Source organism: Cavia porcellus, unplaced genomic scaffold (genome assembly GCF_034190915.1).
Source record: "Cavia porcellus strain 051 isolate PalLab524CR breed Dunkin Hartley unplaced genomic scaffold, mCavPor4.1 scaffold_7, whole genome shotgun sequence".
Classification (NCBI taxonomy): domain Eukaryota; kingdom Metazoa; phylum Chordata; class Mammalia; order Rodentia; family Caviidae; genus Cavia; species Cavia porcellus.
This window is the reverse complement of record NW_026947490.1, coordinates 38,488,365-38,509,872: the sequence shown is the minus strand read 5'-3', so window position 1 is coordinate 38,509,872 and position 21,508 is coordinate 38,488,365. Positions and strand designations below refer to the sequence as shown.

The 21,508-nt window shown below is 53.7% G+C and overlaps 3 protein-coding genes across 22 annotated transcripts in view; 1 reads left to right on the top strand and 2 right to left on the bottom strand.

The window, feature by feature from the left end:
- Positions 1 to 5,794, bottom strand: part of Fxyd7 (FXYD domain containing ion transport regulator 7) — a 9,219-nt gene extending 3,425 nt beyond the window's left edge. For 13 of the 16 annotated variants that reach the window (XR_216233.4, XR_001200548.3, XR_010048759.1 and 10 more), the window contains exons 1-2: positions 5,405 to 5,497; positions 859 to 888 (exon numbers count right to left, since the gene is read on the bottom strand). Coding sequence is in view for 8 of the 16 variants with exons in the window: in XM_063253349.1 (XP_063109419.1) it covers positions 859 to 888; positions 5,405 to 5,435 (61 nt within the window). In the remaining 8 variants the exon portion in view is untranslated. Of the gene's footprint in view, positions 1 to 858; positions 889 to 5,404; positions 5,498 to 5,662 lie in introns of those variants that run through there. The other 3 variants (XM_063253350.1, XM_063253351.1, XM_063253348.1) reach the window with 2 other exon arrangements.
- Positions 1 to 21,508, top strand: part of Lgi4 (leucine rich repeat LGI family member 4) — a 25,577-nt gene extending 4,069 nt beyond the window's left edge. The window contains exons 2-12 of one of the 5 annotated variants that reach the window (XM_013149120.3): positions 11,992 to 12,126; positions 12,204 to 12,291; positions 12,600 to 14,036; positions 14,404 to 14,475; positions 14,709 to 14,780; positions 15,896 to 15,967; positions 16,054 to 16,125; positions 16,343 to 16,512; positions 18,821 to 18,985; positions 19,058 to 19,563; positions 20,504 to 21,508. In XM_013149120.3, coding sequence (XP_013004574.1) covers positions 13,858 to 14,036; positions 14,404 to 14,475; positions 14,709 to 14,780; positions 15,896 to 15,967; positions 16,054 to 16,125; positions 16,343 to 16,512; positions 18,821 to 18,985; positions 19,058 to 19,563; positions 20,504 to 20,818 — 1,623 coding nt within the window. In that variant the 5' untranslated portion in view covers positions 11,992 to 12,126; positions 12,204 to 12,291; positions 12,600 to 13,857 and the 3' untranslated portion in view covers positions 20,819 to 21,508. Of the gene's footprint in view, positions 1 to 11,948; positions 12,127 to 12,203; positions 12,329 to 12,599; positions 14,037 to 14,305; positions 14,476 to 14,708; positions 14,781 to 15,895; positions 15,968 to 16,053; positions 16,126 to 16,342; positions 16,513 to 18,820; positions 18,986 to 19,057; positions 19,564 to 20,503 lie in introns of all 5 variants that reach the window. The other 4 variants (XM_063253346.1, XM_063253343.1, XM_063253344.1 and 1 more) reach the window with 4 other exon arrangements.
- Fxyd1 (FXYD domain containing ion transport regulator 1) lies at positions 5,722 to 8,756 on the bottom strand. Its single transcript, XM_023563694.2, has 10 exons — positions 8,690 to 8,756; positions 8,580 to 8,601; positions 8,332 to 8,396; positions 7,903 to 7,935; positions 7,402 to 7,476; positions 7,119 to 7,155; positions 6,744 to 6,895; positions 6,191 to 6,240; positions 5,992 to 6,042; positions 5,722 to 5,852 (listed from the first exon to the last, which is right to left on the bottom strand). Exons 1-10 carry the CDS (start codon positions 8,739 to 8,741, stop codon positions 5,742 to 5,744), a joined length of 648 nt encoding a protein of 215 aa, XP_023419462.1. The 5' UTR covers positions 8,742 to 8,756; the 3' UTR covers positions 5,722 to 5,741.

Genomic DNA, 21,508 nt, shown 5'->3' with positions numbered 1-21,508 from the left:
TTTGCAAAGCACACACTATATACCAGGCTTCAGGCTCAAGCAGTCAACTTCCATGTTATGATTAAGCAAGCACCAACAAACTGCATGAACAAAGGAAAAAACACTCAAAAAATCCAAGTCATCGCTGGATGTGGTATGGCTTCTTGTGCTAGGGAGTCAGGGAGGGGCCTTTCCCAGCAAACAGGCAATATTTAATCTGAGGCCAGAAGAAGGAAAAGGAATCCTAGCCAGCTGCAGAGAGTGCTAAGGAGGTGAATTCCTGGCAGAAGGAGCAGGGAGTGCAAAGGCCCCGAGGTGAGAAGAAAACTGGCTTATTGGAGGAGCTGTACAGATGGAGAAGAGGGGCATGTGCACAAAAAAACTAGGGCTAGACCCTCCAGAGAGGGGTAGAACTTCCACACCACGAGAATGACATAAAGGCATCTCAGGTAGCTCTCCTCACAGTCCTCAGAGCTGGGCACAATCGCCGCCTTTTATTCACAGGAGGGTCCATGGTCACACAGCTGGAGGATGGGTAAGCCAGGACTCGCATGCAGAAGACCTGGCTCAGTGTCATTGCTTTTAAGATGTTCCCTGCCTGCTTCTCTGGCGATTACAGTGCACCCGCCCAGGGTCCTGCTGACTGGAACATGTGTTAAGGGTCCATTCAAGTCCCTGGAGCCTCGAAGGGGCTTCAAGAGAGTATGAGACCACTTTCCTCCCCAGCGGGGTTCTACCCAACACACAGGCAGCTGACGTGACTACCCACATGGTCACACAACAGTGGCCCATGTATCACAGCTGGCATCTTCAGCAGTGCCTTATGGGGATCCGCAGCTACCCTCCATCCAGCCTTAGGATCACCAATTCTATACTCACCATAGAAAAATGGGTCAAATTCCTCAGGAGCTATGGGAAGGGAGGCAAGGAGGAGAGAGAAGGAGAAGTATTTGAATGCTAGCTTTCTTGACATTTGGGGAGGGATACTGAAGGCTGAACTTCGGGCCCCAGGATTGAGTTACATCCCCTGCCCTTTTTATTTTGAGACAAGGTCTCACAAAGTTGCTCAGGTTGGGCTTGAACTTGAAATGTTTCTGCCTCAGCCTCCCACTGTGCTGGGCTTATAGTTGTACACCACCGTGGCTGGATAAATTTCTTAACATTTTAAAGGATCTGGATGGCGCCACTGGCCCAGGAATTTCTTTGTGGAAATCTGAGAAGAAAGCCCCTTGCTCTAGATGATAGACACTTGTGACAGGATTCAGGCTTGACAAACAGAACACAGAAATAATTCCAGCCCCTCTCAGTCATTCCATCAGTCTGTTCCATCCCCTGTAAAGTGCACCATGTGCCCAGCCATACTTGGCAGTCCTGGTCCTAGACCCCTAGAAGTCTGATGTCAGCAGTGGCCTGCAAGCACAGACACAACCCCATTTACATATGATGCTGGGGTGGACAGACCCCAGTCCCACTGGTGGACCCAAGTCTGTGGGTCTGCTGCCCCTGGACACTGCCAAAGTTCCCAGGCAACTTCTCTTGCTCTCTTCCACTTGCTCTTGCTACCAAATCTACAGCAGAGGAGCTGCAGTGATTCATATATTATTTATCTCTAGGACACCAGCAATGTTAAGATTCAACATGGATTTGGCAGTGGTATTCCTGGTATGTGTGGATGTATGTACCACACAAACACTTGAGACACACCCATCCACTTAAAAACCCTAGTGCATAGGTCCAATGTGGGAAGTGGTGACAGACACCTGTAATCCTAGCACCCTGAGAGGCTGAGGCAGGAGGATCACAAGTTCAAGCTCAGTCTGGGCAAGTTAGCAAAGCCTCATTTCAAAATTTAAAAATAAAAAGAGCTGGGATACAGCTCAATGCAAAGGTCTAATTCCATCTTTAGTACCACCACACATGCCACACGTGTGTGTGCACCTTTGGGTCCCTTCTTCCTCATCTCCCACCTCCCTGCCACACACCCCACTCTCCTTCAGAAGTGCTCAGACCATCTTCCCATTCCAGAAGTACAATCCTCTGGGCTTCTACTTCCTCTGCAGTCCTCACAGGTTCTACCTTGTCAGGAGCTGAATTCTGCAGAGTTTGAGGAATGAGGAGCAGTGCCAGAGTGATGGCATAGTGTCCTTCTCTTCCCTTTCAGGCTCCTCGGAGGAGGGTAGCTCCCTTGAGGTTGTATGGGGTCTTGTAACTAATTCTCGTCAGTGAACTATACATAGAAGTACCATTGTCACTTAAAGGCTGGAACATCTAAGTACTCGTGCAAAAATTCTCTTTTGTCTCTGGCCTGGTGGCCTGAACATTCAAGATGGTGCCTGCTCTAGTTTCCTTTTCTGAGTGGTAAAGGCTTTTGATGGACAGAAAACATCAGTGAGAAATAACCCTGGTGATCCTAACCCACCAAGACTTTGGTACTGTTTGTTGCCAAAGTAAACTGTAGCCTGAACAGACTCACACAGAGGTCTCTGAGGCAAGACCATGAATAGCAGGAATCCATGCAGTGTGTCAGTTTGCCCCTTTCAGGCCTCTGCCCAGGCTTCAAGTTGGAGTAGATGTGTCTTTAATAGCTGCCTGCACTTGTTCGTACCCCGCTTACCCAGAGAAAACAAGCCTTGTGCTCAAAATCTTCCCCAGGAAACACAAATCTATGTAGAAGTTGTGACAGTGTTGTACTTATTTATTTAGCCAGGAATGTACGGCACTGATGCTGCATCAAGCTGCTTCTCAGCTCTTTACAGTGCTAACAGATTTAATCCTGGCAGCTACTCTGACGGAGGTAAAAGTCAAGTCACTTGCTTAAGATTCATTTTTATGCTTGCCTTCAATAAAGGCCAACAAACAAAACTTCATTTTGCACTTGTGGTGCAATATAAAACAAAGCTAATTAAGTATTTTTAAAAAGTTAATACTGGAAGTATGAGGCAGAAGGACTGTGAGTTTGAGCCCAGCCAGGGCAACTTAGTGACTAAGCAAGACCCTGTCCCAAAATAAAAGGCTGGGAGTGCAAAGGCCTGGAGTTTAATCAATACTGAATACCAGTACTGAAGAGAAAAAAAGGTTAATCCTTTGAGAAGAAAAAACATTAAGTGAATAGCAATGCAGGGAACAGTTAACATTTGAATATGCACAAAATTTTGAAGGTGGTACTCAAAAGCATCCAACCAGGGACACAGTGACTTAGTCATCTGAGCTCTGTCTTAGCTTTCCCACCAGATGTTGAGTAAATCTGTTTGACTCATCTCTGCTGTTGATCTTGACATTTGCAAAAGGCTCTCAAAGAACTTTCCTGGAATGTAAGTGAGTGAATGAATGAATGAAGGAATGAATGAATGAATGAATGTGAGACCATCCTAACCTGCACCAAAGTGCACCAAAAGTAGACAGGTTGGATTATCTCTTTTGTTTTCCTGTTTCCCGCAAATCCTCCTCCAAAGTTCTCAGAAACCCACTATATGAGTGCCACTCTCAGAATCCTCTTGGGTTCCTCCCAAGTACAGGTGCTCCCTGCAAAAGGTCCTCTGCTCACCCCCTATTGGCCCAGCAACCAGAACCCTTGGGGTGTGGCTGGGCTAAGGGTGGAATCAGGAGGCAGAAGGAGGAATGTGTGCTACTTTTGGCCAGTTGCCACAGAGAGATCAAGAAGGAGGTGTTGCTATGGTGACCAGAGCATCTTGCAAGGTGATGGGTCCCATCACTGCAGGCTGGGTAGGGTCCTGTGTGAGGCTTGAGGTTTGGGCCCCCTTTTGACTCTCTCTCCTCCCTCTGTACCTCCTCTTGTGACTCCTTCAGGGCTGGCTTCTAGTCAAGCTGAGGGTCCCTCTCAGGGACAGGGACTCAGGCCCAGTTGCATTCATGCATCCTCTTTCCTTTTGCCCCTAACCCTCCCTCCTTTTCCCTGGCAAGTGAAAAGAACTTCACTTTCCTCCCCTTCCTCTCCCCAACAGTTCATTAATTCATTTCCCTAAGCAGCCTGCAATGCACAACACGCTTTTCCTCTCCTGGGATTTCCCAAGACCTGCGGTCCCCTCTTATGCTGTGTCTGGGAAAGGGGGGTTGCTGAGGCATCTGCTCCCGCCTCAGTCCGTCTGCTGCCATCGATCCTACTAACCGCCACCGCTGCGAAAAGCAGCCCTGGGCTCCCGCCAGACCTGCCAGCTCAGCCCTGCCCCCTGTCCCTAGGGTGGTTCCAGCCTCTGCAGCCCCCCCCCCACCCCGCCCCGATTTGCATTCTGCAGATATGGCTCAGTGCAGCAGCCCCTGCCGGCTGGGAAAGAGGGTTAGGAAAGGAGCAGTCAGGGTGGAATTGGGGTTCCCTTCATTGCCAAGGGCTCCTCAGCATCCCTGGCCCTGCCTCCAGTGCTGGAAACCCCTGTCCTGTCCCCTCCCCTACTGAAGCATTCTGTGGCCTGCTCCTCAGCAGAAGGAAGCTCACCAGAGGGATTGCTAGGTGCAACACGGAGAGTGAGTGATTAAGTGGATGTATATCTGGGTTAGCGGGTGTCAAATGTAAGTGGTCTGCTGCAGGACGAGGGTGGGAGGAACATCTGTGTGCACACCCAGTTGCACATCTGGCACTGGAAACTACCGTTGGCTGTAGGCTGGGAAAGAGAGTCGCACCATGCCATTCCCACTCATGAGGTTCACTGCAGTGGTTCGGGCCCCACCCCACGCGTTCCCCTTTCTGTTCCTTTCTCCGCTTTTCTCTCTCCTCATTCCATAGTTGTCTCAATCCATCTATCTCTCTGTCTGATTCTTTCTCTGCATCTTCCTGTCACTCTCTCTGACACTCTATCTATCCTCCTGGGTCTTTGTGTCACTGACTCTTGTATCTCTTGCCTGTCTTGGTCTTTTTCTGTCTCTTTCAGATTTTCTTAGCCAACCCTTACCCCATTTTGTCTCTTCTTTAGCTGTTCCTCTTTCCCTAGGAGCCTGCCTGTTCAGGATTTCAGGAAGCCCCCACCATAGACGTCAGTGCTGGTCTAAGGGGGATGTGGACTGCCCCCGCCCTTGCCAAATCCGTGGTCCTGAAATCTTACCTCTCTGGCTACACACCCATAGGCTCCCAACCCTAAAGCCCATCTCTTCCCCACCGCTACCACCACTTGGTGGACCAGCCATCCGGTTTCCATAGCAACCTGTCCGCGCATCCTTTCTCCTGGGACTGTCACACTCTAATTGTAGATCCCGCACCGCCAGGACTACATCGCCAGGGAGCGGGTGTCCCAGAGCCCTCAAGTGGCCTTTAGGAGTGTGCAACAGAGGGCTCTGCTGGGGAAGCAGCAGGCACCCCTTTCTCACCCCCCTCCCTTTTCAGGACTAGAATTTCTTCACACCCTTTCTCTTCAGCTGAGTTACCGGAGCCCACCCTCACCGGCCCTGACGCCCACTTCACAGGCAACACGCTCACCATCTGTAGGGCTCTGAGTTGGGGTCGCCATGCTGAGCAGGAGCAAGGGGCTGCTGGGTGCTGAGGCAGGCAGTGAAGATGCGGCTGCAGCAGCTGGAAGCAGGACAAACTGATGTGGGGGGGAGATGGGGGAGCCTCAGTGTTGGGGGTGCCAGTAGCCAATGGGGGCCCAGGGAGCCCGCCCTCATCCAGGTCACCCCCGCCCCGCCCACTGCCGGCGTCCCCGCCCCTTTCCCAAGGGTGGGGGCGCCCCCTGACTGGGCCATGGGGGCTCCCAGGTTTTCGCGCAGAAGGAGTGAGAGATCAAGGAAGCGCTGTCAGGAATAAAAAGCACGTTTTATTGGAAGTCTGGGCGGCAGGCGAGTCCGTGGGACGAGGCTGGGGGGGCAGGCGCGGTGGCTGGAGGCGCGCAGGTGGTGGGCGGAAGGCGACTGGTGCGGGGGGAATCCTGTGGGGGGAGAAGGGTGAGAGGCGCGCGGACCACAAGCTCCTCCCCGCCCCCGCCGTCCTCCCGCTGGGCACGGCGCCCCTCTATAAGCTTCCCTCCCTCTCTTCGGCCCTCCCCTGCCCGGGCTGAGCTGCAGGACCTGGCGGAGTCCCAGGCACCAGTTGTCTCTACCGCCTGCGGGTGGACAGACCTGCAGGGGACGAGAGAGTTCGGGTGTCTTGAGGGGCAGGCCTGTGGTTTGGATGGAGCCCCTTCTTCTTTGCGCCCAGGAAAAGCTAGGAAGGAGGTTCAAAACACCCGCCCTCAGCCCCAAACACCCGCAGGCTCCCCAAACTCACGGCGGATGGAGCTGCGGAAAGTTCCCTCCTCTTCATCAGGTTCCCCGGTTCTGGGAAGGGAGAGGCAGAAGGGATTCCGGATGGGAGAGGCGGCTGCTTCCAGAAAGCCGCACCGCCTCGCTGCGGGCCTCTTTTCTCACACTGCGTTCAGGGCCCAGATTCGGCGAGGGGCAGCCTGGAGGCGCCCGAAATGAGGAGCGTCCAGGCGCAGCTGAAGTATGTGGCCAGAGGCCTTCCAAGCTAGTGGTGGTGAGGACCTCCGGGACGTCGGGGTAGGGATCGGAAAAAGGGTGAAGGGGCCTCGAAAGACCGCGAGGAGACGCCTGGGTTGGAACCCTAACCCTATCCCCCAAAGACAGAGTAAATGCCTTTATCTCCCTGAGCCTCGGTTTCCTCATATGTAGAGTGGAGTTGATGACGCTGACACTTACCTTTTAAAGACGGTGTAAGGGGTAAATAAAACAACAGACAAGGACCAGTGGCGCACAGAACACGCCCAACGCATATGAGCAACCATGTTCATCATGGTTGTAACAGGCAAAGGTATTCATACCTTGCTTGAGCTTTACATTTTTATTTAAAGATGAACCGACGCGCCAGGAAGAGAACTGCGAGCTAAACTGGGCCACGCGTGAGGTGATCTCATTTCTGAGCAGCTTGCTCTTTCCTTGCATTTTTGTGTCGTCGCACTTTGTGATTTTACACCTGTATGGCAGTTGGAACCCACGACTACCACCCACACTGGGCTGGGACCTGGGCCAGGCGGAAGTGAGGTCCTCATTCTGTCCCAGGACCTGACCTGGGGCCTGTCACATAGTAGGTGCTTACTACGTGCTCACAGAAACAGGTTGGGAAGATTTCCTGCCTCTTCCCCTAATCCCCTCTAGAGCCGGGAGTAGGCGGGTGAGGACGGGGAGGGGCCTCTTACTTCTGCTGCTGGTTGAACTTGCATCGGCACCTCTTGCCTGTCAGGATGAAGAGGGGGAGCAGAGGCTGAGCCCCTCTGGGAGGCTCCTGGTTGCGCTCCTGGTGCAGTGCGCCCACGGGGAGGGTGGGGTCGCGCGGGGAGGGTGGGATGGCGGGGTGGCGGGGCATGGCCTGGAAAATACTTGGGCAGAGTGGGCGTGGCCTGCAAAGCGTGGGCGGGGACGGGGGGGCAAAGGGTAGGCGTGGCCTGATGGGGCGGGGCGGGGCGCAGCGCAGCCACTCACTGAGGATAATGAGGATTCCCAGAATGAAGAGGATCCCGGCTACAGTGAGGCCTCCGATCCGTAGGGATTTGTAGTCTGTGGGCAGAGAGCAGGGTGAGGAGAGGGAGAGGAGGATGGCGGCCGATTGGGGAGGAGTGGGCAGGGCAAAGAGGAGAGGAAGAGGGAGATCAGCAGGGGTAGGTAGATGTAAGAGCAGAGGAGAAGGGAGCAGGGCGGGAGGTGAGACACACCAGGTGCCTTAGTGTTAGGGTTAGGTGGGGGAGGACCGGAAGGTGGAGAGCAGGAGTGGGACTGGGAGAGAAGGAAGGGCAGGACGGGCTGCGATACCGAGAGACTCAGTCCAACACAGACAGGCAGAGAGGGGATCACACAGAAACAGACGCCAGGACAGCCAGACAAGGGAGGGAAGACAGCCAGAGCAGGGAAAGAGAGAAGAATGACAGAAATATAAACGGAGAAAAGGGAAGAGCAGACCGAGGCCATGCCCCGGCTTTCCCTCACCATAGGTGAATGGGTCGTGCTCCTGTGGCGCTTCTGGAATGAAAGAGAAATCAAGGGTTAAATGCTACTTGGGATCGTGGACCTTGGGAAGGGGCATGAGCAGACCATTTCAGGGCTCTGCCTTCTTGGGCTGAGAATTCGGAGGTCTGGGGCCCTAGGCGCTGCCCATCCTCTCTAGGTCCTAGCTGTCCCCTCTGTACTATCCTGGGTGAGGTGGGACATCTTACTGCCCCAGCACCCTGATGTCGTCTGTCACTCCATCATGCAATCCAAGAGCCAGCTTCCAAGCGACCCCTTCCTCTGTCTGACCCAGAGCACTCTCTCCCCTCCCCTAAAAGCCAGCCTGGTGTTCCAGCTGAGTTCATTTAGGGCGGGGTCTTCCATTTGGTTCTCGAGTTGTGGCCCACCCCTAGACCTCTCTTCACTCACCTGCGCTGGCCGTGCTGAGGAGAACCAGGAAGACAAGCAAGACATCACTGAGGGATGCCATTGTCCTGAGAAAGAGCAAAGAGACAGGAAATGTGTACCCTCACCTCTCCCCACCCCCCAATCCAAGGGGTTAAGACAAAGGCAGTCTAAGGACTTAGTCAAGAAAGTGTTGGTTACCCAGCTTAGTTGCCTGAGAAACAGAAACCCTCTGCTTCTCAGATTGGAACCATTTCACCAAAGTGACTCACATAATGGGGGTCACCTGCGACACTGCACAGCGAGGTCAGAGGTGAGACACTCAGTCCACAGACCTCTCCACAGGCCTCCACCTCCACAACAGGGCCCGAAATCCCCAGACCTAGCCCAGCAGGGGAGTCAGGATGCCACCTCACACAGGTGGAGAGACACATGCAGCAGGGCACACCGCAGTCCCACCTGCTCCCCACTCGGTGGCCTCGCAGTATCCCGGACAGCTGCTGCTTTCCTGCCCTAACGCCCGCCCGCTGTCTGCTTGACCCTAGGTATAAATATCTCCCACTTCACTCTGGAGGAATTTGACTCACTGAGGCCACCATGGCAACAGCCTCCCCCCCACCTGGGGGGGGGTCAAGCACAGCCCTGCTGGGGAAGGCCCAGCTGCCAAGTGGCCACAGGCTGCCCCTCAGGTCAAGGCCACCCAGCCTGCTCTCCTCGGAACCATGAGAAAAGGGAAAACACTCCCTTTGCCCGCCTCCGGGTGACATCTTTCATAACTAGGCAGCTCAGGCGTGTGACATGAGGCCCACACTTGTGGGCCTAGGAGAAAAAAGACAGATGCCAGGACCAGGGATGCACTTGCAAATATGCGTGTTACACACACATACACACACAGAGTGATGGGGCTGGATTGGAGTCAGACAACATCCTTTCCCCAAACTGCTAGCTGGAAGAAGGTGGGGTGTAGACACAGTCAAACACACATAAATCTTCTCTGGGCCCCCAATTCCCCCAAACAGTGACACAAACAGACCTCCATGTGTCTGAACCCCACGCCCAGCTAGGGGGCTCACACAGCAGCAAAAGGAGGAGCCACACCCTCACCCCCATGCCTGCAGCACCCTACTGTCACACTCTCCTCCTTCTTGGGCCAGGCAGGCCTGGGAAGCCACAGGCTGGCCACTCCTGCTCCCAAAATAGGCTGCCCAGCCAGGGAAGGGAAGAAGTATGGAAGGGGTGGGGGAGGCTCACCCCAGTCAGGTTGTCCCCTGCTGAAAGAAGGCCCCCAAAAGTCCAGCTGTGCCCCTGGGGGCTGAGCACTTTGGACCCCCTGGCCCAGCGCTGCATGCGCCACCCCGGCAGGCTCCCCTCCTGGCCCCACCCCACCTCTGCCCTCCCCAGCCAGCAGCTGTAACTGGAGCCCGGGCTGGAGGGGGGCCAGGGGGCGGCCCCCAACCCAGACTGCCCTGGTCCGCTGCTAAGTTAACTCTCTCAGCTCAGACTGAGAAACAGCAGGCAGCCTGGCAGTGTGGACAAACACATACACACTCACCTCGGCAGAGTGCTGAGCTGGGGCAGGGAGTGACTTCTGCGCCTTTTCCTAAGGATGGGACAGCTGGGGCCTAAAGCCAGGCAGTCGAAGTGCTTAGGAGCGTACTACCTCTGACCTCCGCGTTCGGTTGTCAGTGGTGAAAGCCTTAACAGGACTGTCAGCCTGTTCACAGCGGGGAACGAGGAGTTAGTGTATGTGCTGTCTGCTGCTGCCCAGGATTCCACCAGACACACACACACAGCCATAGAGAAACCCAGAGATACAGATACACAAGCAACATTTCTCAAATGCAAAAGACCAAGACCAAAAGATCTGTGCACATGTGCACACTCGTGCTGAACTGACTTCTATTACAGAGACACTGGTAGCCACACGTCTGTCCACTCTTACAAACAGAAACAAAGATACACATTTCTGTGAAGATATGCTCACAAATGACCCTACAGGAATGCATGGGTATACACAAAACACATGAAATCATTCAAAGGCACCGACACAGCCAACAAAAATGTGAAGGCCAAAGACCTTGTATACACATAGACCACATTTACTTGGCAACACACAGCAGATACTGCATCAAGGAGAATGCCACATACTCAGGCACTCTGTCCATGGCCACAGACAGACACACACACTGTGCTCAACTTCACACACAGGCAGACAGCACTCAACTGGCCACACAGTCACAGATGCCAAGGTCTGACACACCGTTCACACACTCCAGAACCACAGTGATGTTAGCCTTGAACTTTTCTTTCCCTAGACGCCTGTGGCCCCACAAAGAAAACATTTCTGGTATCTTCATGGGCAAATCAGGACCACAGGCGCTGGTAACAGAGAAACCTAGAAGCAGGATTGAATTCTGCACTCCTGGTTGTGTGATCTTGGGCAACCATTGGGCCTTCCTTGGCCTTCAATTGCCTGGGTTATAAAACAGAGAGATAGTTAAGGTCATACACGTACCCTGGCCAATCTCAGAGGTCTCTTGACATCATCATATTAACTCCACTTGTTGTTGTTGTTGTTGTTGTTCTTTTTGAGACAGGATCTCTCTTTGTGGTTCAGGCTGGCCTTGAACTCATAGTGATCTTCCTGCCTTAGCCTCCCAAGTGCTGGGATTACAGGTGCATACCACCATGCCTGGCCCAGCTCCATTTTAGAGATGGGAATACTAAGGTTTAGCCAAGTAGAGCTAGTCCTTGAGCAGTCCCCCTGCTGGTAAGAAATAGAAATGCCCCACACTGAAACTCAGAAGCCTGCTCAGACACTACCAGACAGAGTGGAGAGCACTTACACAGGTTCACATCCTCGCAGGGTGTCACACCACACACTCACACTCACTGTCACACACAGAGGCACCTGATCTCAGACAACCCAGAGAGCTTTGAAAGGCTCCCATATCCCTGTCATCTGAGCCTTCTCAACCTCTGCCCTTAGTGGCCCAATCCCCCAGGGTCACCAGCCCCGTTCCTGGTTAATGATAACCCTGCTGTTTATGCAGCACTGGGGAATGGAGACAGGGGACCCAAAGGGCCAAACAAGGAGGAGCCAGCTCTTGGCCAACCCAGCTTCCTCCCCTGATGGGTCTAACTCTAGAGCCCTGGGTCTCAGGGCTTCCCAGCTGTGTCCTGCCACCAATGACTTAATCTCTCTGTGACTCCACTGCTCCCTTTATAAAATGGAAAGGAAAAGAGTACTCACCTCAAAGGGAGCTTGAGATGATTATCTGAACAATCTAGAACAGTGAGAACAAAACCCAGCATACTGTGATTTTTTTTTTTTTTTTGTAAGAGTTAGCTGTCTAGCTGGGTGCGAGGGCACATGCCTCTAATCCCAGCACTCCAGGAGGCTGAGGCAAGAGGATCACAGGTTTGAGCCCAGCCTCGGCAACCAAGTAACTTAGTGAGATCCTATCTATCCATAAAGGAAGAAAGAAAGAAAGAAAGAAAGAAAGAAAGCCAGGAACGTAGCCCAGTACTGCAAAAAAGAAAGTTAGGCGTCATCATTGTCACATTTAGTTTACCGTTCTCACACACACCAGCGATCTTCCTCTTCTCTGTGTCTCTGGCACGGAGCTCTTCACTTACAGTTTCGAAGACCCTGTAAAGAGGTTCATCATACCTGCTTTTCAGCTGGGGAGCCGACAGCCAAAAAGCCTTGCTTGGATCACAAGCTGTTTTGGTGCAGGACTAGGACCTGGAGCCAGAGTTTATCTCCAAACCTATTGAACACTTTGGGGTTCCCACTCCATTCTGAACCCCAAGAAGGTGAGTTACTTTAATCATCACACTGAGTCCTCTGCTCCAACTGGAAAAAGAGTGCTACGAATGCTCCCATTTGACAGGTAGGAAAACTGAGAACCTAGAAGATCGAATGATTTGCCTGAGGCTGAACAAGACTGGGCTGCACCCTGGATCTCTACCTCCAGACTGGTACTGTTAAGCTTCTCATTCTCTGAGTCTACTTTAGGTATGCACCTCAGTGCAAGAGAGGCTATGTATATTCTCCAATCTTGGGATGTGATCTCAGACAGTGAGGTGAAAGTGACATCATGAGACTAATTATTTAACCTCTGTGAGGCTCAGTTTTCCCATCTGTAAAGTGGGCACAGTAATGCTACCCATCTCACAGGATTGCTGTGGGTACTTAGTCAATTCATGTAAAGACAGATACATAGTAGATACTCAGAAATTATTGCTAGGCCACAGTGAGTAACAAGTATAATTTTTTGTATTTATAGGATAGACAAGTATTGACAAATACTGATCTCCAAAGAAAGAAAGCAAAATAACGTGCAGAGATCGTGGAGCCAGCTGTCTGGATTTGAAGCATGGCTCTGCCTCCATCTGGGTCACACTGAGCTCAGGTCCCTTGCCCTCTATCCCCAGTTTCTCCAGCTGTAAAATAGCAAGGAGAATAGTACCAATCCCAGTGCTGGGATGAGTCAGTTGGTGAACGCCGAGGACACAGCTTGGTGCAGGCAGGCTGAAGAAAGAGATGGCACCCTTGCAGTGAAGTATTTCCTGGGGCTGAGTACCTGTCCCAAACGTGCCTGAGCATTTGAAGGGTTAATCTCAGGGAAAGGGAGGGAATTCCAGTGCTTGGGGCGGAGCAGCAGTCCTTCCAAGGGTGGCCACCAGAGGGAGCAGCGGAACCTGATCTGGCCCCTGCAAAATCTTGGAGCCAGCACCCACCACACCCTCTGGAGCCTGGGGAGGAGGCTGGCTAGGAGTGGCCAGGACGTCCCTCCTGCCCCAGTAGCTTTTCCTCCCACTCTCTCCTCCTCTCTGCGGAGCTATCAGTCCTCACTCTAGTGACATCCTCCTTGGGGTGGGGGAAACGGGCTAAGTGGGCAATCTGGGGAGGGGGCTGGCTGGGCGTGGCCAGAGTGGCTCCACCCCTGGGTTGCCCCGCCCCCTCCCAAGGAGCCCTTCAGTCCCTTCCCCAGGGCTGCGGTTCCTGTGGCCTCTGACCCCTCCCCCCCTTCCTACCCCACTCTGCCTGGCACACCCTGGGCCCAGCACGTCCCTTTCCCAAATCTTCAGGGAGAAGGGGCGTGGGAGGAGGCAGAGAAAGTACTGGGCTCTAGAAAGAGGGGGCAGGGAGCTGAAAAATAGGCACCAGGCAGAGGGACACGGGGACACACACACACACACACACACAAACACACACACACACACACACACACACACACACACACACACACACGCCAACAGAGACCTAAAGAGACAGAGGGAAACAGAAACGGACAAAGATAGAAATAGGGACCAAGATTGAGAGGGGGAAACAGACTAACAGAGGGAGAGGCAGCAAGGCAGAGAGAGAGAAAAAAAAAGACAATCAGCCGCCAAAGAGGTAGAAGAGAAGGGTTGCTGTGAGAGCCTGAGAGCCGGCAGAGCTCCCTGTGGCAGGGTGCAGCTGGGCACGAGAGATGTAGCACCCAGGCCAAACTGGGTCAGAGACAAGCGGTGGAGGGGGCCTAGGGCTGGGTCAGGGCCATGGCAGGGACAGGGACTCTGCTGCTGCAGCTGCTGCTCCTGGCTGGGGCAGGGGTGGAGGTGGCCTGGAGACCCCCAAAGGGAAAATGTCCTCTGCGCTGCTCCTGCTCCAAGGACAGCGCCCTGTGCGAGGGCTCCCTGGACCTGCCCGAGACCTTCTCCCCGACGCTGCTGTCACTGTGAGTGCCAGGCCCTCTGTGAGCCTGAAGGTGGGGATGGGAGTCCTGCAATCCAGAAGCAGGGGTGGGATGTCGGGGTCCCCCAGGTATTGGGAACCTATCAGGATCTTGGACAGCAAAGGATGTTGGGAGGCATGAAAGGAGGCTTCTGGGATTTGGAAGGGTGCAGGGGGAGTTCTGGGGCCAAAGGCTAGCTGAATGTTTGCCAGGACCCTTGCCGAGCAAGGAGGGCAGCTACCCTGGATATAACAGAATGCACCCTGGCTCAGGTCATGGGCTTCCAGAGAGCAGAGGCCTCTAGTTCAGGACCAGATCACTGGTGGGAGAGATTTTTTCTTCACCCACCCCTGCCCATGCAAATCCCCAGCTCACTCGTCAGGACTGGAGTCACCCAGCTGAAGACCGGCAGCTTTCTGAGGGTGCCATCCCTGCACCTGCTGTGAGTAGGGCCTGACTGGGCCAACCAAAGCTGCAGGGCGTGGGTGTTCACACATGGGCACGGGGACAGTGCACATGGTTGTCGCATGTGAAAGCATCTGTATCCCTTCACACTCTCACACCCATGCATAAGTGTGTGTGCATTTGCCTGTGCGGGTTGAGGGTGGGGCAAGGTTAAAATGTCAAGTAAGCATCCCCAACTCTAGAATGTTCTCCACCTTGCCCCCTTGCCAGCCTCTTCACATCCAACTCCTTCTCCACAATTGAGGATGATGCATTTGCCGGCCTGTCCTACCTGCAGTACCTGTGAGTGAGGTCTGGGGCTGGGAGGAGCAGCAGGGGTCTCTCTGTGGCTCCCAGAGTAGGGGAGGTAGAGGCTGGGGCCGGACAAGGACCAAAGAAAAAAATATTAAATGTCCAGAGATGTAAGGGGCTGGGGATTTAGCTCAGTAGCATAAGCACCTGCCTTGCAAGCAGGCAGTCATGAGTTCGATCCCTGATACCGATAAAAAGGAAAAAGACAAAAAAAAAAAAAAAAAAACCGAGATGTAGTTCCATGCAAAGGCTCTGAGCTCCATCCCCAGTACTGCAAAGGGAGGGAGGAGAGGAAAAACAATATGGTGGACTCAATGGTTATGGTGCTATCAAGTGTGGCACAGTTGTACCGACTCCCAGCATGGTGGGAGTCGGTAATCTCGGTGTCAGTGTTGATGCGGGGAATGGGTGTGAGGAGGACGTTGGCGTTGGTGTTAATAACAAGGTACCATAGCTGATGCTGGGTTTGTTGATGATGGAAAAAGTGTTGGTATTTATGAAAACAGTGGCAGTCATGATGCTGGTAGTGGGTGACATGCGCGTTGAGAATAACAGCGATGCGGCTGGCACAGGCACTGCTGGTTTGTAATAATGGTGGTAGAGGGCCCGGGATTTGGCTCAGTAGTGTAAGCACCTGCCTGACGAGCATGAGATCATGAGTTCGATCTCCGGTACCAAAAAAATCTTTTGGGGCCAAGGACTTAGCTCAGCGGCATAAATGCCTGTTTGTAATAATGGTGGCAAGACTGGCGAGGATGGTGGTAGTCTTTTGGTCCTGATCATGAAAGGTGCATAGTGATGCTTATTGATGCTGTTGGTAGAGCTCACAGCAGAAGAGGTGGTGATATTGGTGACCATGGGGACCATGACAGTTATTGGTACTGGGGTTGGCAATGGTGATAGACACACAGGTGAGATGCCTGTGACAGTGGGGGCAGCGTTCATGGTGAGGTTGGCAACAATCGCAGGGCAGGTTCTTGGCTCCTGGAGTCTTGCGCTGGGCATCTGATAAGCAGGCTTTCTCTGGAGCTGGGCAAGGTGGTAGGGTGAGGAGCAGCTCCCCCAAGCACTGTAGTCCTCCCCCTCACCCCACTTTCCCTCCACAGCTTCATTGAGGACAACAAGATTGGCTCCATCTCTAAAAACGCGCTCAGAGGACTTCGCTCGTTGACACACCTGTGCGTGCCTCTGCTCCCTACCCCCAAGGGGCACCACCCCCAGCCCCTGGCAGCTGCCGACCTTCCTTCTCCTCTCTCTCCCCAAGAAGCCTGGCCAATAACCACCTGGAAGCCCTCCCCAGGTTCCTGTTCCGAGGCCTGGAGACCCTGACTCATGTGTGAGGCTCAAGGGGGATGGGGGAGTGAAGGGGGAGCTCTGGGAGTCCCCTGGGCCTGCTTTGGGTCAGCACAGGAGCATGTCTGTGCAGACTCTCACCTATTTTCCTACACCCATGGGTGCTATCCCACCCAGATCCTTACCTGGGGAGGGGCCCGGGAACATGGCCCCAAGGGGTGAATCCCAGGTTGTAGCCCCTCCCTGGCTTCTCGCCCCAGGGACCTCCGTGGGAACCCCTTCCAGTGTGACTGCCGCATCCTGTGGCTCCTGCAGTGGATGCCCACCGTGAACGCCAGTGTGGGGACTGGGGACTGCGCGGGCCCCCCGGCCCTGACTCACATGCAACTCCGCCACCTGGACCCCAAGATGTTCAAGTGCAGAGGAATAGGTGGGGGCTTTCCCAGCAGAACGGGAGGGACAAGGAGGGTCCCTGAGCAGGAGAGAAGAGGCAGAGGCTACCAGGGCTGCAGCACTGACCTCACCCCTGCCCTGCCACTTCCTGTCTGGGAGACCTTGAGCACACAGCATTATCTATTGAGCCTCAGCTTTCTCATCTGAAAAATGGGGGTAATAAACAGTGACAGAGGATTGCTGTGAGGACTGAATGATGTGTCCATGCCTGAACAGCATACGACACAGGGCCTGGTACAAGAGGCCCTTGCTGATACCACACAAACCATTTTAAAAACTCTTCCTACGTGCCAGGAACTGTGTTGGGACCTGCATGTGTCATGTCACCTCACTTGTATTTACTTTCCTTTTGCTTTCCCACAAATAGTTTCATACCTCTTTGGGTGCAGGGCAGTGCAGAGAGAACAGCAATGGCAAACACAGCCCCTCACAAAGTCCATGGTCCAGAGAAACTAGGGCACCCCAAACAGTGACCACCCAGATGATCAGAGCTGCAATAGGAAAGGCACGGAAAGAGGGGTCAGATCAGACCAGAGGAAGCCATGGGAGCTGAGGGCCAGGCCAGGGCCACACAGAGCTGAGAGTCTTACTCAAGGGCTGGCCCTGAAGTTTTTGACACAGATGCTATTAATAAAATAAAAATAGTAACAGTAAGTAGCTGGGTGTGGTGATGTGTACCTGTAATCTCAGCACTCTGGGAGGCTGAAGCAGGAGGATCACAAGTTTGAGCCCAACCTGGGTGATTTAATAAGACCCTGTCTCAAAATAAAGGAAAGGAGACTGAGGATGTCACTCAGTGCGAAGACCTCAGATCAATTTCCAGTTCCATAAAAATAGGAGTAGTCGTAGTAATTATTATCTGTATGTAAGACATGTCTTTTGATCTGTGGACCTCACAGAATGGGAGACTTAACTCAAAGACTCATCGTTTTATTTTTGCTATGTTGGGGATTGAGTCCAGGGCCTTGAGTATGCGAGGTAAGTGCTCTGAGACTGAGCTATTCCCCCAGCCCAGGGGTCATTGAGTTATTCAACAAACATTCATTGAGATCCACACTGCCTGGCCCTGTGAGAGGCAATGGGTGCCCTGGTGACCAAAACCGCCAAGTCCTGGCCTCCTGTGATTTCTAATTCTGGGAGCTTGGGTAACAGACGCTGAAAACATGGCCTAAGTTGTGATGAATACAGGAAGCAAAGAGATAATTCTCTTATGGGCATCAGAGAAGGCTTTCCTATGTTTAGCTAGAAGGAAAAGAGAGGAAGGACACTCAGTAGAGAGAGACCAGCATGAGTGATGGCCCTGAGGTAGCTGGAGCTTGTCCTGTTTGATCACAGGAAAGCAGCTGTGCAAGGGGGCCTGCGGGAAGGAGGGTCACCGAGGTCAAAGGTGGCAGGGGCCACGCTGCAGGACTTTGAAAGCCAGTTACCATGGAAGCTAAGCTTTCTCACAAACAGGCTCAAAATACCAGAGTCGGGGAAGACAGATGGGACCAAGATGTGCTGCCCGGTGGGTAGGAAGGCTCCTGTGTGGTATCCTTGTTTTTGTGGTTGAAGCCGGGCTGTAGCATATCCCTGTAGCAGCTTGTCAGAAGGAAGGGAAGGAGGACAAGTCCCAGACAAGCCGTTTTCACACAAGCAAGTTCCGCCTCTGTCCATTGGGAACTTGGTCTTAACATGCCCACACCTGACTCCTGGCAGGGTGTTGCAGGGGTGCCACGGCGGTGTGATTTCAGGCTGAGCTTCCTGGTGGGCAGCTGCTCATGTCACGGAAGATCAGAGAGATGGAGTTTTGTTGGACTACTGGCTTCCTGGGTACTTAGCCTCAGCCTCCTCACCTTAAAGACCATAACAGAACACATCTCAAAGGAACGTTACTAACTTAAATGAGTGATTACCTGTAATCCCAGCACTGTGGGAGGGAGAGGAGGGAGGATCCCAAGTTCAAAGCCAGCATGAGTAATTTAGCAACTTAGTGGGGTCTTATTTCAAAATGAAAAATAAAAAGGAGCTGGGGATGTAAGTCAGTGCAAAGGCCCTGGGTTCAATCTGAGCACCAGTACCAAAAAAAAAAAAAAAATTAAATGTTTTTTTCAAGGGATTAATGATAACAAACATCTTAGAAAATATAACTCCCTTTATGAGTTAATATATGTATAGATTATAAAGATGTGTTGCTATATAATCCTGCCCCATGAATGACTATCTTGCAGAAATAGGTAAACTAAGGCTTCATGAGGACCCTTGGGGTCTCCTGGGCCTGCTTGACTCTCCCCTGCCACCCCCAGAGCTGTCCTGGTTCCAGACAGTCCGGGAGTCGGCACTGGGTGTGGAGCCCTTCTCCTACCAGGGGGAGCCCCACATCGTCCTGGCACAGCCCTTTGCAGGCCGCTGCCTGATCCTGGCCTGGGACTACAGCCTGCAGCGCTTCCGGCATGAGGAGGAGCTATCAGGTGAGCCCCCTCGATGCCCCCTTGCCTGCCCCCAGCCTGCCCCAAGGCCTGACCGCCTCCCGCTGCCCACAGCGCCCTCGGTGGTGTCCTGCAAACCGCTGGTGCTGGGCCCGCGCCTCTTCGTGCTGGCTGCCCGCCTGTGGGGAGGCTCACAGCTGTGGGCAAGGCCCAGCCCCGACCTGCGCCTGGCCCCGCTGCAGGCCCTGGCCCCACGGCGGCTGCTGAGGCCCAATGACGCTGAGATCCTGTGGCTGGAGGAGCAGCCCTGCTTTGTGGTGGCTGATGCCTCCAAGGCAGGCAGTACCACACTGCTCTGTCGAGACGGGCCTGGCTTCTACCCCCGCCAGAGCCTGCACGCCTGGCACCGGGACACAGATGCTGAGGTCCTGGAGCTGGATGGCCGCCCTCACCTGCTGCTGGCCTCTGCCTCCCAGCGCCCAGTGCTCTTCCACTGGGTTGGTGGCCGCTTTGAGAGGCGCACGGACATCCCTGAGGCCGAGGATGTCTATGCCACACGCCACTTCCAGGCCAGCGGAGATGTGTTCCTGTGCCTGACGCGCCACATCGGGGACTCCATGGTGAGGCTGGACCCAGCCAGGTGGGCAGGCAGCCAGGCTTTCCAGCATGACCCTCCCATGGTGGGCCTTTCCACACTGAGCCTTTTGGGCACACTCACCTCTAACCTTTGACCTGGCCTCACATGCTGACCTTTGAATTCTGACCTTTTTCCAACTTGGACTCCAAAGTTGTACCCCCCTCAAGTGTAGCTGACTCTAAACCCCTCTCCCTGTCCCCATACTGACACTACTCTCACTGCTCCCAAGATTGTGTTTACACCCCCGGCCACACACACACACACACACACACCAGCTCTGGCTCAGTAACTCTGACACATTCTGGGATGTTTAACCACAGCCTCGCCTCTCCCCACCCTGACCCAGACCCCAGGGCTGACAGTAGTGATAGGTCCTGCCCATCCTGTACTACCCTCACCCCAGGCACACTTTCCTGAGTAAGGTGCAGCTAGCAGAGGGTTCTCAGTCTAGAAGAATCTGGAAGTGAGGAACAGACTGGAGATGGGTAGGAGCCTGGCACTAGAGAGGAGACGAGAGGTTGGAGGATGAGCTGAGGTGTGACCAGAGGAGGTGGAGAAATGTTATAACTGTTGCAGGGAAAACCAACGGGTTCTATTGCTGACTCTTTTATGTATGGTATGAGGATGAGGAAGTTCAAAAGAACAACTCTGAATTTAAGTCCAGAACGATGGTAGTGACATTAATTTTTATTTTTGGAGGCTACTAGATTGAACCCAGGGCCTCGAATGTGCTAGGCAAGTACTCTACCACTGAGCTACATCCCCCTCCCATGAGTGGTGACATTTATAAAGTTTGAAATGCTACAGGATGTTGGGGACCTGTAGGCCCGTTTCCAAGCTGTTCCAAGTCCTCCTAAGCCTTAAGGACAACAGGCAGGCCTGGCCCCCAGACCCTGGTCTTAACTAGCTGCCCTGCTCCCCAGGTCATGCGCTGGGACGGGTCCATGTTCCGCATGCTGCAGAAACTTCCCTCACGTGGCGCCCACGTGTTCCAGCCGCTGTTTATCGCCAGGGACCAGCTGGCCATCCTGGGGAGTGACTTTGCCTTCAGTCAGGTCTTCCGCCTTGAGTCAGACAAAGGGCTCTTGGAGCCACTGCAAGAGCTGGGGCCCCCGGCTTTAGTGGCTCCCCGAGCCTTTGCCCACATCACCTTAGCTGGCAGACGCTTCCTATTTGCAGCTTGTTTCAAGGGTCCCACACAGATCTACCAGCATCATGAATTGGACCTCAGTGCTTGACACAGGACAGGACCTTGGACATGGCTGGGGGCTGGCATGGGGAGCCTCAAGCATCTGAATCCCCTCTTAGCTAGACGTCTGGTGCCAGCCATTCCTGTGAGAGACTGACCACAGCCAAGTTCACCAGCCACAGGCCCAGGCTTTAGCCCACCTCTTGGAAGATCTGGGAAGACTGGAGTAAATGAAAATACACAGCTGCTGGACCTTCTGAGCTGACCTTCCAGCGTGGCACAGCATCCCAAGGGAGCTTGGGTTGGGGTACTGCAGGGAGCTGGGATACAGAAATCAAGGTAGGAGGAATGTGCAGGGCTCCGGTGATGTCTGGAGATTATCAACTAGCCGTCTTCCTACCTTCTAGCTCCCTATGAAACCTGTGGTGAGAGCAAATCTTTCCCTTTCAAACTCAGCCAGGCCAATCGCATCGATGGGAAAGTGCCCGCCTCCATGAGTCGCGGGGTAGTTTTCCCTCCCTGACCAAGTCATTCCTTCTGCTGCTAATGCGCATGTCTGCTGCCAGAAGCTGTTTTTGGCCTTTCCTCCTTGCGCGTGCATTGGCGTGGGTGGCAGATAAAGAAAATGGTGGGAATTGAGAAGTGTCACGAGAAGCCCTTGACACCTCTCCCCAAGGACGCCAGGTGAAAGGCAAGGAAGTATGTGAGCTCAATAAATGCACTGTGCATTCGCCCCTCA